The 14812-nt window shown below is 43.9% G+C and overlaps 1 protein-coding gene across 3 annotated transcripts in view; it reads right to left on the reverse strand.

The window, feature by feature from the left end:
• The window catches only part of ADCY2 (adenylate cyclase 2), a 415414-nt gene that overhangs the window by 50485 nt on the left and 350117 nt on the right, over positions 1-14812 (reverse strand). For 2 of the 3 annotated variants that reach the window (XR_005027034.2, XM_036896714.2), the window contains exon 16: positions 6235-6372. Coding sequence is in view for 2 of the 3 variants with exons in the window: in XM_036896714.2 (XP_036752609.2) it covers positions 6235-6372 (138 nt within the window). In the remaining variant the exon portion in view is untranslated. The remainder of the gene's footprint in view (positions 1-6234; positions 6373-14812) is intronic. The other variant, XM_036896715.2, reaches the window with a different exon arrangement.

A 14812-nucleotide genomic window follows, 5' to 3' on the forward strand; every position in this document is an offset into this window, starting at 1 on the left:
AATTGATTTTATGGGCAATGTGCGATAACCAGTGTCAGCTTCTGTCTCTTATTTGTGAGGGCTTGGCAGTTCAGGACCATGAGGATTAAAGTTGAAGAGGATGAACGCTCTTAGAACTTGGAAAGGGGGTCCTAATTAAAAAAAAAAAAGTATTCCTGTGAAATTAAAGATGATTAGCTCTTGCTTGATGGTCACCAACATCAGCACCCAGAAGGAAACTGTCAATCAGTTAGCAAGGTGTGAAAAATTCCATCTCTCTCCATTTCTCACTCTCTGTCTCTTTCTCTCTATGTGTGTTTATCTCTGTCTTTCCTGGAGAAGCTGCAACACACACTGTTTAGATGGCCAAGAATCAGTCACTTTTCCACACCATTGCTGAGGGTCAGAGAAGTTTCAATACAGGTAAACTGGAGAATCACTTGGGCCAGGTTCCCTTTCCTCAAAGAAGTTCATCTTAGCCATAAAACAAGGTTGTGTTTTCTGCATGGGGATAACTATACATATTCAAAGTTTCAATACAAAGTCAGACTTTCCTGTGCAGTTTCTATGGTAGCTTTTGTTTGCTTCTATTGATTTATTTCTTTGATGGCAGAGTTCTTATCAAATACTTAAAGTAGTTTACTTAGGTAGGTCAGAAAGCATTTATTTAGTATATTCTTGGAAACATTCTTCCCATATTCCAAGAACAATACTGGATAGAGTATCCATGATACTATCCATTACATCAATTGGTAAAATGTAGCAATATGTGGACTTAAAAATCAAAGGAATATAGGTTTCTTTATTTACTGCTAATGAACTTCTCAAAAATGTCACAACCTCTGGTCAAACTACAAATGTGCTGATTCTTTGGGAAAAAATTTAATCAAGGAAAAAAAAGTGAGTGTAGTAATTGCTCAGCAAGCACTGGGCTCCAGACTGTTACAATTTAGATTTGACAGACCCAAAATACAACGGACTTAAATATTAAAGAATCCAGTAATGACAAAAGAAGACTGCTTAGCTTGGCAGGTCACCAGTCTTCAGCACCTGGGATCTTAAAATATTAACAAAAACTTCTTGATTATTTCATCATATTGAGAAGAAAATTAATTTTTGCTGTACGGGGAACAGAAATACATCTGGAGGAAGCCTTGTGTTGCAAGGAGGCTGTACAATAAATACGATGGTTTGCACTTGAAAAACAGTGAACTTGAATCACTATGCCCAATGGAGCTTCCTTAGCACCCTTCTGCTACCTTTTTCTAGTATTTATTAACTTCCCCTAAAATCAAGAAACTTTTCATTCTGTCCAGGTGGCATCATGCTGTGATATGGAATCTTCTTCTGTCACCTTAGTTTAAAATAACAAATTCATGGTACTGCCTAATTATAGCCAGTCAAATACTGGAGAGTTATTAATCCTTTGTCCCTCCCCCTTCCAGGTTAAACTGCCACAACTTTCTCCACAGAATGAATTTCTCATGCTACAATTATTTGGAGAACTCCTCTCTGTTCCCACTTCAATATTCTACAATGTCTGTCATAATAGGGAAAATGATATCCTTCTTCTGAATGTGATGCCCTCATAAAGTGCTAATGAATGCAGCACGTTCTGGCTTCACTTCCATATTTCACATTTCCCAGGCAACCTAAGCAGCTCAAAATTATGGTTTCTAAATAATACTAAATTGCGAACATGCTATTTAGTATTGTGTTTTATGTCTGATGGCACCATTGCACTTTGTCGTTTGGCCGGAGTGAGAATCCAGATAGACTGCTAGTTAACTGTGGCTAACTCCTTGCCCATGTGGTTCACAAATGCTGTGCTAGTTGTAATATTCTCTGGGAAGTTTCTCAGAAGAAACTGAAAAACGGTGGAGGAAATCACAGGATGACATCATCAGAATGTCAGAAAAATATGGCAGAGTATTTGAGCTTCTGACTCATGATTCTAAACAGTCAGCTCAGCTGGAACTTAAGTGGAGCAAAACACACAGGCCATGTGCAATTTGGTACCAACCCTGTATTAGAAAAAAAATCTGATAACCGTTTTTCTCCACTTTTTATTGGGTGTTTGGTATCACATGGGTGAACATTGGTTGTTCAAAATGTCCTGGTAAAATCTCACAATTCATTTTAAATAAAATTGACGTGGACATTTCATCATTTATACCAGTGTGTAATGAGACTGAAAGACGCCAGTTCTCTGAACACACTGTTCCTATTGGCTCCACTTCTGTTAAATTTCAGGCTTGAATAAACATTAGGGACTGCGAATCCAAGCCGAGGCTCACAGTGGCATGGCCCTGCACACAGTCAATGGCAGAGGGAGGCGGTGGGCGGCCTCGGCCCTCCTAGCACTCCTATGGCAGCTCTCCTCTTGGAGGTAAAGAGGGTGCCAGCAGGTGATGACACAGAAGCCATTAGAAAGGGCTGCTTACCAGTGGCTGGAAAAATCCAGGGCAAACTGGGAGGTTCACCTGCTGTGGAGGGACTGAGCATCAGAGAGAAAATAAAACCTGGAAAACACTATGCTGTGTGAAATAAGTGTCACAAAAGACAGATATTGTGTAATTCCACTTACATGCAGTATCTAGAAAAGGGACATTCATAGTAACAGAGTAAGAGGGGAGTAGGGGAGGGACTGTTTCCCAGGGACAGGTTTTCTGTTTGGGACGATGAAAACGTTTTGGAAATGGACGGTAGCGATGGTTGCACAACGATGTGCACTTAATGCCCCTGAACTCTATGCTTAAAGATGGTTAAAATGATGAATTTTATGTTATGTATACTTCACCCCATAGAAAACTAACAAACGTTAAATACAGAAAAAGGAAAGAAAGTGGGAAAAAAGGAAAGTATTTTGCTTTATCCCTAAGAGAACACTAAAGAGTCACAGGAGATATACCAGGGAACCTGAAGGAGGCTGTGGCTTCAAAAAAAGTGAACTTTTCCAACAGAAAATTAAATTTTCTTCCCAGTTACTTAAGCAAGGCGTGCTCCTGAATAATACCTCTCTCACCCCCCCACCCCCTAACCCCGGGTGCTGTTCTTGTTGAAACGTGAGTCTGAAGACTGGGTTAGCCTCATGGGGTTAACAATTGCTAAGAAATAGCACAACTACAAGGTGGGAGTGGGGCTCAGTGGAGAAACTGTGTTCCCAAGGGAGGTACTGGGACCGATTTCAAGAGTGATACTGCTGAACAGACCCCCTCTAGGTTGGGGAGTATTCAGTGGGGCTGAAAGAAGGTGCAGAAATAGCACTGGGACCCTTTAAGTGCACGCAGTTAAAGCCTGCACCGCACCCATGCCTCCAGCGGGGGCGCCCTCTCCACCGCAGTGGCCCTTGCCTGGCAGCCACTGATGCTCAGCTCTGACCAGCGCTTCTGAACGCTGCCATCAGCAGCGCCGGGATGTGTATGACCCAGGGTGGTCTCAGCACCCTGCCGTGTGGCTGGGGACAGTGGAACCTGGGCAGTCACGGCTCAGGAGGACAGAGAGCCGAGTCATGTTAAATGTCTCATTCTCATAACGCGAATGTGCTGCTACTGGGCAAAGGGAAGATCGGTTCTCAGGAAGTATGTTTTCCTGGCTCTGCAGGAGCCTGGGGGAGTGAGCACACTCCTCAGGGACGAGAAGCTTAATCACAGCAGAAGGGCACCGTGGCACTCCTCCTTGTTGGGGGAACTGAACACACTGTGTCGGGATAGCTCAGGACTCCAGCCGCGCCTCTGCTGTCCTTCAAGTGTATCTGTTCCCTGTCTCTTCGTGGTGGCCCAACTCTGACCCAGATGTCTCCTGCAGCTTTAATTTACCAAACCCCTCTTGGAGTGGTTGCTGTGCATTCCTGGAGAGCCAGATTCCCCAGCAGCAGCTGATGCACAAAGCAGGCTACAAAGGAACCCATTTAAGGAAACACACTCGTGTTTCACAGGCTCTTGCCACTGCCCTTTGGCTTTCTGTAGGTCTTTCTCCCCAGGGATGTTTTCACACATGGTGATAACCACAGTATCTGTGCAGGAAGATTAGGAATCCTAATGGCTGGGGGGAGCTGGAGGCGGACTCTTCCAGGGGAGGGCCTCTGGTCTCATCTTAAGCCCCTCCTCTCCCGCCCCCAACCCCGAGGCTGGTCCAGCTCTAACAAAGCTCTGGGGTCACAGTAAGTCCCCTTGGGGTGTGGCACAGAAACCCCACAGCCAGCAGGTGTGGGCCCCTGCTGAACAAGTGAGTCCGGCTGGCTGATGCCTATCTCGCCCTGAGCACTTTAAAGTCCCTGTCGAGCAGGACGGTTCTCCAGGGCATTCCTTGTCCCAGCATGCCACTGTCTTCTGGCTGACCCCCAGCCAGTGCTGACGAAGACCTTGTTGAAATAAATGATGTCATGGTCCAGGTATGCCCGAGACCTGGAGGATGAGGCCCCCAGAGTGGAGGGAGGTCTCACGGTCCCTAAAGCAGAATATGGGCCCCAGAGGCTGTGAAAGGAGGAGGAAGAGAGTCACTTAGTGCCACTGGCTGACTTTACAGAGAGCAGGAGGAGGCCCGGGACGGTGGACCTCCCACGGCAAACTTACAGGGCAAGAGACCCCACACGGGGAAGCCAGGCCCGGGGCCAGCTGTCCCAGGGAAGCCAGGCTCGACTGCTGAGCCCTATCTCTGTAGAAGTCACCAGTTCCCACTGCCCAGGGGACCACGGAGTGGCCCTGTCCCAAGCCGGCCCTTGGGGCCGAGCAGGCAGGGGAGGGAGTAGCTGTGGGGCTTCCTCTCACCCGCTTGTGCCTGGGGAGGCCCACCTTAGTGCCTGACCCCGCGCCCTTGCTTAGAGCAGCTCCTAGAGGGAGTAAGGCAAGTGCAGGTGAGGTGGGCCAGCCAGCATGCCCGCCCTCCAGCTGCCGATGGGGGACAACATCCAGGAGTCCACAGCCCACCTCCTGAAGGGGCAGGGAGTGGGAGGGAGGCAGGCAGGAAACTTCTGCCTGACCCCTGTTCAGGTTTCCTTAACATGGACTTCCAGGCAGTGGGAAGCCAGTGAAGAGGCCACCCAACTCCCACAGGTGGCTCCCCAGCCTGTCTGGCTGTGGGTGTGCCTGACAGAGCTGCTCACTGTGTAGGACACTGGTGTGGACTGATCCCAAGTAAGTGTTCAAGGTCTTGACCTCCTTCTTCGGCTCTGGTGTCCACTACTTCCTAACACAGAGTCCTGCTCTCCCCCTAGCCCTAGATGCTGACACCCTCCCTCCTTCCCGGCCTTCATCTCCATCTGTGAACCCCTAGGCGTCCTTAGACTCCGGTGCTCTTCCTCCCCCCGGCCACCTGTCTGCCCGCCTCTGCTGCTGGCTCTTAGACTCGTACAGGTCAGCCCGGCTGTCTGACTCCCAGGCTCCACTGTGAGCTCCTGGAGGCAGACAACTGTCTTTGGGTTCTGAGCATCTTGCAATGTACCAGACACACATTCATGCCCAACAAATGTTTTTTGCTGAATAAATGCTGTCTAATGTATGAAAACTACATCTTTATTATTTAACATATATGCCCTATCTCAACCTGATTTTGTGCTTCTAGAAGGCAAGCGCTGTGGCCCATGATTCTCTGAAGTTCCAACCACTAAGAAAGTATCCAGCACACGAAGGAGCACAGTGCCTCACGATGGATGGCAACGAGTCAGAATAACAACGAGGATGGTTCTCAGTGCATTGATCACCTCGGCGTCTATTTTTAAGGCTTTACCAGTAATGACGACACTGATACAATAAGAGTGACAGTGCATTAAATATTTACAAAATGCCTGGTGCTGTCCCAAGTGTGGTAGGAACATCAGCTCCCTCTCCCACTAAAAACTGCTTGGGCAGAGAAGTGCCAGTTTGCGCTTCTCAGAAGTAGAAATGCAGCCTGTACTAGTTTAATGAAACCTCTTCAAAACTGCCCCACTGGGAAGGTGGAGCTGATGTTCGACCTCAGGCCTTCTCAACACCAGAGTGGAACACGCTCCGTCTGTGCTCCCCTTACTGGGGCGCCCCTTGGTGATGTTCCCCACTGACATTCAGTGTCACTTCTGCAGCTCAAAACCCGAACAGCAAGGTGCTGCCTCTCTCAGAGTGGCTTTCGCAGAAAGCATCTCTCCCTCAGGCTGCAGTGGCGGTTGGATGTTGAATTTAATAGGTAGTAATTGGTGTTGCCAAAGGAGCTACAGGCAAAGTCTCAAAGTTCCACGAAGACAAGCATTAGAAGCCCTGCCTGGTGGGAGGCCCGACTCACCATGTTGAACACGGCCATGGTCAGTATGATGGCCGTGGTGATGACCGTGAGGGAGATCCGTGGCCAAGGGCGGTTGGCGATGATGCCCGATGACTTCAAAAGCCACAGGAAAGAGGCAGAGGCCTTTTTGCTGCACTGCTGGAGGAGAACAAGAAAGAAGCATGTTGCTATTTCATGCACTTCCTCAAGTTTCTTAATGGTGCTGAAAACTGCAAGATGCACCAACGTTCTTCACAGATGAAACAAGTAGGACCTGTTCTCATACCAGGTCACAAACCTTATTAAAATTATGTGGGCATCACTGTTACAAATTAAAAACAAATTAATTAAATTTCTATAATAAACGTAGGACATGCTTGTATGTCCTTAAAAATATACCTGAAATTATATTTTTTAAAAATGTTCTGGTAAAGGAAAATACATCAGTTAATTAAAGTACTCTTGGGGGTGTATGGGTTTCAGACCACAGCTCTGATGAAGCAGTTACCATAAATTCAGCCATTTAAGTAGAACACAGATAAACACTTAGCTAATCACACAACTGGACCACAGAACAGTTTGGTGATGGAACCTCCAAAGACGGCACCCCAAGTTCTCAGGTGTGTGTCCTGGTGATGGTTTTACCTCATCCTGTCCTGTGAGGGCTTCTTCCCACATGGGAAGCTCTTTGTTATAATTTTTAATTGTGCTACAAACCACATAATAAAACCAGTTTTGAGAGCATAGTTCACTGGGGTTAACTCCATTCCCCTTGTTGTGTAGCAGGTCTCCAGAACTCTATGCCCATTAAAGAATGTCCTGTTTCTCCCTCTCTTCCCATCGGCAGCTGCCATTCATTCTCCTTCCTGACCAAGGGTCTGACTACTTTAGGTCACATGCGTGGCCTCATGCAGCATTTGTCCTTCTGTGACTGTCTTCCTCCAATTAGCATCATGTCCCCCAGGCTCGTCCATGTTGTAGCATGAGACAGGATTTCCTTCTCTCCATAAGGCCAATTACCATTCTGTTCAATGTCTAGACCACAGTTTGCTTAGCCATTATTTGTCAAAGGACACTTGTGTTGCTTCCAGCTTTTGGCTGTTGTGAATAATGCTGCAAAAAGCGCGGCTGTCGGCAAAGTTCTTCTGATACATGTGGGAACTGAGGTCTTTACAGAATGGCAGCCAGCACCCCTCACCATTTTCTGTAGGTCAGGATGGTTCTGTGGGATCTCAGCAGATGAGCTCGCCTCGTCCCAAAGGCCACCTTCCAGGGAAGCGCCACTGAGGTTCTCACCTTCGTCCAGGTGGTGAGGGCGGAAGCAGAGTGCTAAGGTGTGGGTAGTGCAGACTCTGTCTGGGCCTGTTCCTCTGTAAGCTTTTACATGCCATCTGATATGACCAGCTGTACTTATGAGTTCCCCAGGGATCTAAATTTTAACCTTCATGCTAAAGGCATTGTGATCTCAAGGCTATGAGTCCTGGAAATACTTGAAAAGGTTATGATTTCAAAAAATTCAGAAGGATTAAACATACCCTTTTGACTTGGACTAGAAGTTAATATAATGGCAGAATTGCTGTGACATCAATAACACTCAAACAGCAAAAACTCCTTAATTGCATTAATAAATGGCATTTTTATTTCTCTACCTGTCACATTTTCCCTCTGCTTTATTCTTAAAAATATATCTCTTTACTCTTAAAAATGTAAATGCTGCAATGTATTAAATGCCAGTACAACAACTCAACGAGATTCTATAATATAGGTTGGAGGAGGTTAGAAGAATTCAGACCATCCCAGTGGCCCAGGATCAAGCCCTCACAGCCACGGTTTCTGCAAGCTAATTATCCTCTGACATCAGTGTCTCCATCTCTAAAATGGGGATAATGATAACCTGCCTCCGTGCTCTTTTCAGAGGCTTAAATGGGCTACATAAGGTGCCCAGAACAGGACTCGTGTTAGCTTTTCTTCTCATGATATTTATACGAAAGCATAATTCTCAGAAACATTTTAGTGATTCAAAGGGTACTTGCTTTATATCTACATGAACAAAAGACCTCATTTTCCCTCTTTACCACCATAGTTTTTTCCTCCAGTTCCTAATATAAAGAGAGGCAGAATGTTTGCCCGCAGCACACAGCCCCCACTGGTCTAGAATCGCAGGACAACATTCAGGTCTCACTCCTCGGGCTGCGTCCCTCGGTCCCCCTCTGGTTTCTGTCAGAGCCTGTCTGACAGCCTGAAGTCGGAGCGGCTCTGGGCTCCAGGGGCTGCCCGGGGCTGCACCGCTGGCTGGCGGCAGGGGGCGCACTTAGCCAGGCTCTGCAGAGCATCTTCTGCCGGCAACGCAGGGGGAGCTAGATTTGCACCGTAAGCTTCTTCCCAAGATTAGGGTTCGGATGGGGGTCAGTGATGGCATTAAATGTCATCCCATAAGATGCCTATTAATGCTCTGAACATGCAATATCTTGGAGGGTCATGTAGCGCAGTACACCCTCCTGAGGCTGTCTACATTATCATTTAAGTATTATTATTTCTAATATTATTAATACCACAGACCACAGTCAGAAGAGAAGTAATAAAATAAGTATGAAGAGAGCTGATTCAAATAGAATATCATTGTCACCTAGATCATCATATCCATTAAGAAATAATGGCATTTGGTTTGATTATGGCAAATTAAGATGCTATGTGTTTGCATCCTAATTGACTAGGATTAGTGATTTATTTAAGAGAAAATTATTAAAACTGATGCTTTTGTGTCTGTGCAGAGAAATTATCAATGGATATGATAATGAAAATGTTCAGAGCAGTAAAAAAGTTTTACCGCTTTAGGAGAACATTAAATCTAGCTCAGACTCCATGCCATGGCCGGTTAGGTAAACTGGTATCTAATTAGCACACATATTACTGAAATTATAAAATTCAAAATCACTCATTTGAAGTTTTAGAATAGTATGTGGCAATAATCTTGCCAAATATGCTATCTTATAGGAATATGTTATATTCTGCTTATACTCTGTTCATTTACTGAAACAGATGTGGGCAGACATGCATGGATTTTTTTCTGCTCCTGTGACATGATGGATAAAATCACCAATTGGTGGCCCTAGAAACCACTGCTTATGTGTGCCTCCTGAATATGAGGAAGGATGTCCAGGAAAACTGTCACATTCCTATCCACTTGCGCAAAAGAGTAATACTTGGAGCTACTCACTCAAGAGTGTGGCACACACTGGGTTCAAGACAACAAGAGTCAGGATGCAACAGGTTCAATTTCTTCTGCCATTTAGTCTTCATGTATGCCTCAAAGAACCCCCATAAATTCATCTTTAAACTTATTGTGCCAAATATTCATTGACCCCAAGGTCAGAGGGCCAGGCAGCCTTCCCTGTCTTTTCATTCGTGCCACCAAGTATCGAAAAGGAAATAAAACTGTTCCAAAATACGAAAACCGGTAACCATACCAGAAGCAAGGACAAGGAAATAGAAGGTGAGAGAGATGTGCGCCCTGAACCACAGTGCCACGGAGAGCAAAGGGCGGGAAGATGAAGATGTTAGCAGAGCAGAAGAGACCGCATAGACAGGGGAAAAAGACTAATATCTTAAAACAGAAAGGATCTGATTAAGGAAAATGAGATGGATTTGATTGTAGCTCTGAATCAAAATTACGACTTGCATCTTGACGTGATAATTCAGGTCAGTTTATTTTGTTTTGGGTTAAGTATTCAAATGAAGTCCCTGATGGAAAAATAAGTTTATCAAAACTTGCACCATCCTAATGAAACATTATGAATGATAACATCTCAAAGACTATTTTGGCATTTATTCAGAAGATGCTATTCATATGATAATTAGAGAACATCCACTGTGAGCCCAGTTTCATCATTCCATTCACTCTTTGGCATAATTACTGGCATGATTTCAGCCAAATCTGATTCCTCCCTTTCCTGATATTCAGCAGGTCTCACTGTATCCTATGATTTGATTCATACTTAGAGTGAACTCACTGTGGACCTTCCAGAAATGCTCTTAGCGGGTTATGCCACAACCATCCACTGACAAATATGGAACTGGTACAAAATGCAGTGGGAGATGTAAAAGGAGAAATAAAATACATTTACATGGAAACCTTACCATGGAGTTGGTCCTGCAGAAAATGAGTAGTATGGTTTATTAGAAAGGATGTCAGATGAAGGTCAATGTGCTTCATTTGGTATGGGCAGAAGACTCTTCCCATAAAAATAAAATGTTCATACGGTGTGTTTGGATTAAAAAAATATACCTCCTCCAAGAACATCCTTCCTCCCTCCTCTCCCCTAGACTTTTTCACTTCTGTGCGTTTGCCTAAAGGAACACCTACTTTGGCATATCAATTGGCCAAGGACTGTCTTTTTGAATGACAGCAACAAGCTACAGCAATAATTACCTGTAATGTTTCATGTCGCAGAGACTGCCATGTGTACTTTGATTATGTAATTGTACTTCAACTTCCTTCAGAGAGACTTCTTTACTTCAATCAATCATATTTTATAAAATGAACATGTTTCTTTGACACACCCTGGGTGAGCCACATTCTGCAGTCATTGTCCACTGTGTGGCACTCACAGCCTGTATCCATTGTGTTATCTTTGTTCACGTGCTTGTCTCTGGCCACATGGACAGCTGGTTGAGGACAGTGACCACATCACACCTGTCTTTCTATTTCCATAGGCAGCACAGTGCTCGGCAAAAAGTAAGAACTGAACATATGCTTCCTTACTATATTAACTATCTTTATGATGGGCCTGTGGGATAGAAACAAAGAAGGAGCTCAGTGCTAGTGGGCTGAGGGTGTGGAGTTGGTCCAGGGATGCCCTGGAGGTAGACACAGGCTACTCCACCTAGAAGGTGGGCTTTTAATGCCTCCTGGGGAAAGATATTGCCTTGGGCTTGAAAAAAGTGGGCAGTTGGGACCCAGACCCCTGAATAAAACAGCCTCAAAAGGCTGTTCTGATGTAAAGACATCTAGAAGAACTCCATATGCTTGTTCAGGGAAGCATCAGTAAACTTCCCATGATAAATTCAAACTCTAAATATGGGTGCTGGCTTTAAAATTACATATCTGATTCATAATGAGAATCAAATTGAGGGCTTATTGATTGGGCCAAAAGCCAGAGAAAGTTTTTGGAGCTCTGGCAGAACAATATTGCTTGAAAATGATACCTTACATCACAGGGTGCAGGGTGCATCCCAATTTGGGGTGTGGGGAGGCAGTCCTCACTGAACATAAACTCACAATAAAAAAATATATATATGAACAACATAAGGTTCATATGAGGAAGAATCAATAGACATAACAGATGGTAGAATTAGCACTGCAGGATGTGCAGGTATGATATCATCTGAAACACCCTATAAAGTAAGATTAAAGTAATAAAAGATGGATTAGAGTCCATAATGAATGAGCAGTAAGAGAAAATAACAGATGTATTTTTAAAATGAGCACATAGGCTCTCTAGAGATGAAAACAGAGACACTGAAACTAAAACTAAATAGTCATGTTGAAGAGGGCTCAGAGAAAACAATGCATAAAACAGCACAGAAAGATACAGAGATGAAAAACATGGAAAGGATGTAGAGGCACAGAAGGTAGAATGAAAAGATTCAACACACTTGTAATGGAAGTTGGAGAAAAGTAGAAGAGAAAGACTGGGGAAGAGGCCAAATATGAGGAGATATCAGACAAAACTTTGTTGACCTGGAGCAGGACATGAGGTCTTTGTTTGAGGACACACATTAAGTCCCAAATGGGACCAATGAAAGGAAACCTGCTCCTGAACATCAAGGATCTACTGCCCATGACAGACAGAGATCAAATCCTACAAAAGAGCTAGAAAGAAAAGACATCTTATCTACCAAGCAACACAATTAGACAAGCTGTCGATTTCTCTTTAGCACATTAAAGTGCAGGAAAATATGGACTCATGTTTTCAAAGTTAGAAAAATTATCATAAATTACTACTCAGTAGGAAGAAAACAGACTTTTAAAATATGAGAGCTGAGGGGGTATATAGGCACAGGCTCTCACTGCAAGGATTAGAAAGGAATATTCTTTGGAGATATGGACACTGAGTCCTGGAAGAAGGAATGGTACTCATGAAGAAGGATGAGAAATTGGTAAAGAACAAGAATAACCATGACAATGAATAATAAGAGCAGTTTAAATCTAGAAAAATTTAAATAGGACTTTCTCTTTCTGTGCTCTTTTATGGGTTGTTTCCTCAGCTCTTATCTTACCCTCTCCAACATAACTAATAAGTTTTTAATTTCAAGAAAATGAAAGATGGAAAAGAATGATCAGATTTAGAGGTTTGAAGCATGGTCCCTGTATTCTCAAATAGTAAGGTAGAAATATTAATGGACTCTTACTCATGTGCATGTGTGACGTGTTTTAAGTTAATCACAAAAAGAAAACACTAGACTGTGTAACTTCCAAGTCACTAGAGGGAACAAAGGAGAATGAAGAAACTCCACAGGTTCAAAAGAAGTCAGAAGAGGAGGAAAAATAAGAAGCAAAGATGACACAAAAAGGATAATAAAAACAAAATAACACTAGCGGTAGTTATAATACACATAAATGTATTACACTTGCAGGTAAAAGAGAGAGATTGCTGGACAAGAGAAAACATATGGCTGGTTGCTTGTTGACCTGAGACACACGTAAAACCTACAGAATGACAAGGAAAAGCTGAATAAAAAGATGGAAAAAAGGACACTGGGACAATACTAACCCAGAGAAAGCTGCTAGAGTTACACTGACATTAGAGAAAATAAGCTCCAAGAGAAAAACACCCCTGTGGTGTAGAAAGCTTTTCTATCGGCTGGTGTGTGACCTACTTTCCTTCCTCAGAGCGATCTCTGTATGCATGCTTTCACCTCTGCCTGGGACAAGGTTGGTGGGCTGGCATCATATTATCTCTACTATTCAAGGCACAAGGCAACCACATGGAGAGAAAAATTTCTTCTGACATTTTCTAGCACTTTCATTTGCTATGTCTGGCATACTTGTTCTAAAAGATGATTTTTAGGGTGTTTTTGGTGGTATTTTGGTTAGATTACTCCCTTTTTTACAGAGATGTAAGTCCACTCCAGATAGTTTAGGAAGTTAAATCTGGAAGTAAATGTACCCTTTTATTATTACTTATTATTGTTATTATTACTACTTAATATTATTTATTACATTGTTATTATTTGTTACTATTATTACTACTATGACAATTATTATTATCCTTTATTGCTCATTGCAATGAAAATGTGAACTTATATCTCTTATTTTATATTTAAACTTCCACTTAGAGAAAAAGGATTGTTTTGATTATCAAATAAAATATATGAAAACACTTTGAAGGGCTCTCATATGTGAAAACATTTTGCAAGGTATTGTTATTATGGGTACTTTCTTGCTATAATATTTTAGAGTCTAAATCCACTCATAAATTAACTTTTTCCCCCCACATTACAGCAAACATTTTTTAAGATGCAGTTATACTTTTCCCAGAATCCAATTTTAAATAAACTGGACCAACAGCTGAGTAATGCATATTGGGAGACTAGGAAAAACAGATGAGATTCTGTGAAAGGGTATCTTGACTTACCGATGTGATCCTGACCAACAGATGCTCAGCAGTTGCCACAAGACAACCTCAGGGTCACGCTGGCCAATGACTGTGACAGGGACCCCCCTGCTTAGTGCTGGGTGCTGCTGGTGGCTCTCTGCACACACATCCTGGCACCCTCTGGAGCCTGCCTCCAATTAATTACAAGCCTGATTCCAATCCTGGCTCTACAACCTACTGTCCATACACCACAGGGAAAGTCATATGGCATCTGTGAGCCTCTGTTTTGTGAACTGTAGAATGGGCCTTCCCTCCAAGGACTCTTGTGAGGATAAATGAGCCAGCATGTATCAAATGCCTAGCAGAGTAAGTCAACATTTTTAATGTAACAGAATATTTGTTATTTGGAAACTGCGATGGGGTGAGATGCAGAACTACTCAGGGGGTCTCACCGCCATGGCCGTTTATACTGATTCTGCAGGTTCTCACCCAAGGACTGGGAACCTCTGCAAGTTACATAGTCATTACATCCACATCTCCATCATCAAGAGCTCTGCTTACCATTCCTGCAGAATACTTTGTGGAGGGGAACTTTTCTTCTAAATGATAGAAAATGGAGACTCACTGAAGTGCACAGCAACTCCAGAGTCCTGGGTCCTTCATCCACAAAATGTGGGGCTGCACAAGGCTGTCCCTGGGTCCCCGTTCAGCTCTCAAGTTTTACAATTCTGAAATGCTATCCAGTACCTGCTGTAGAAAGCTAAGTGCCTTGTGAAGGCACCAGTGCAGAGGCCCCTAAGGAGGTGGGACAAGTGAGAACAGGGCTGCTGTGCCAGGTCGCCGGAGGGCCAGGAGCTGGCCAGGATTCCGGGCAGGAATGTGGCGACCGAGCTGAATCCAGAGCTGCGAGCTTGGAATAAGTGGGGTCTGAGTGAGGACTGGGGACGTCTCTGAGCAGTGTGCCAGGAGGTTATGCTTGGATGCAACCCAACATTTAATAT

This window comes from Manis pentadactyla, chromosome 2 (genome assembly GCF_030020395.1).
Source record: "Manis pentadactyla isolate mManPen7 chromosome 2, mManPen7.hap1, whole genome shotgun sequence".
Lineage (NCBI taxonomy): Eukaryota > Metazoa > Chordata > Mammalia > Pholidota > Manidae > Manis > Manis pentadactyla.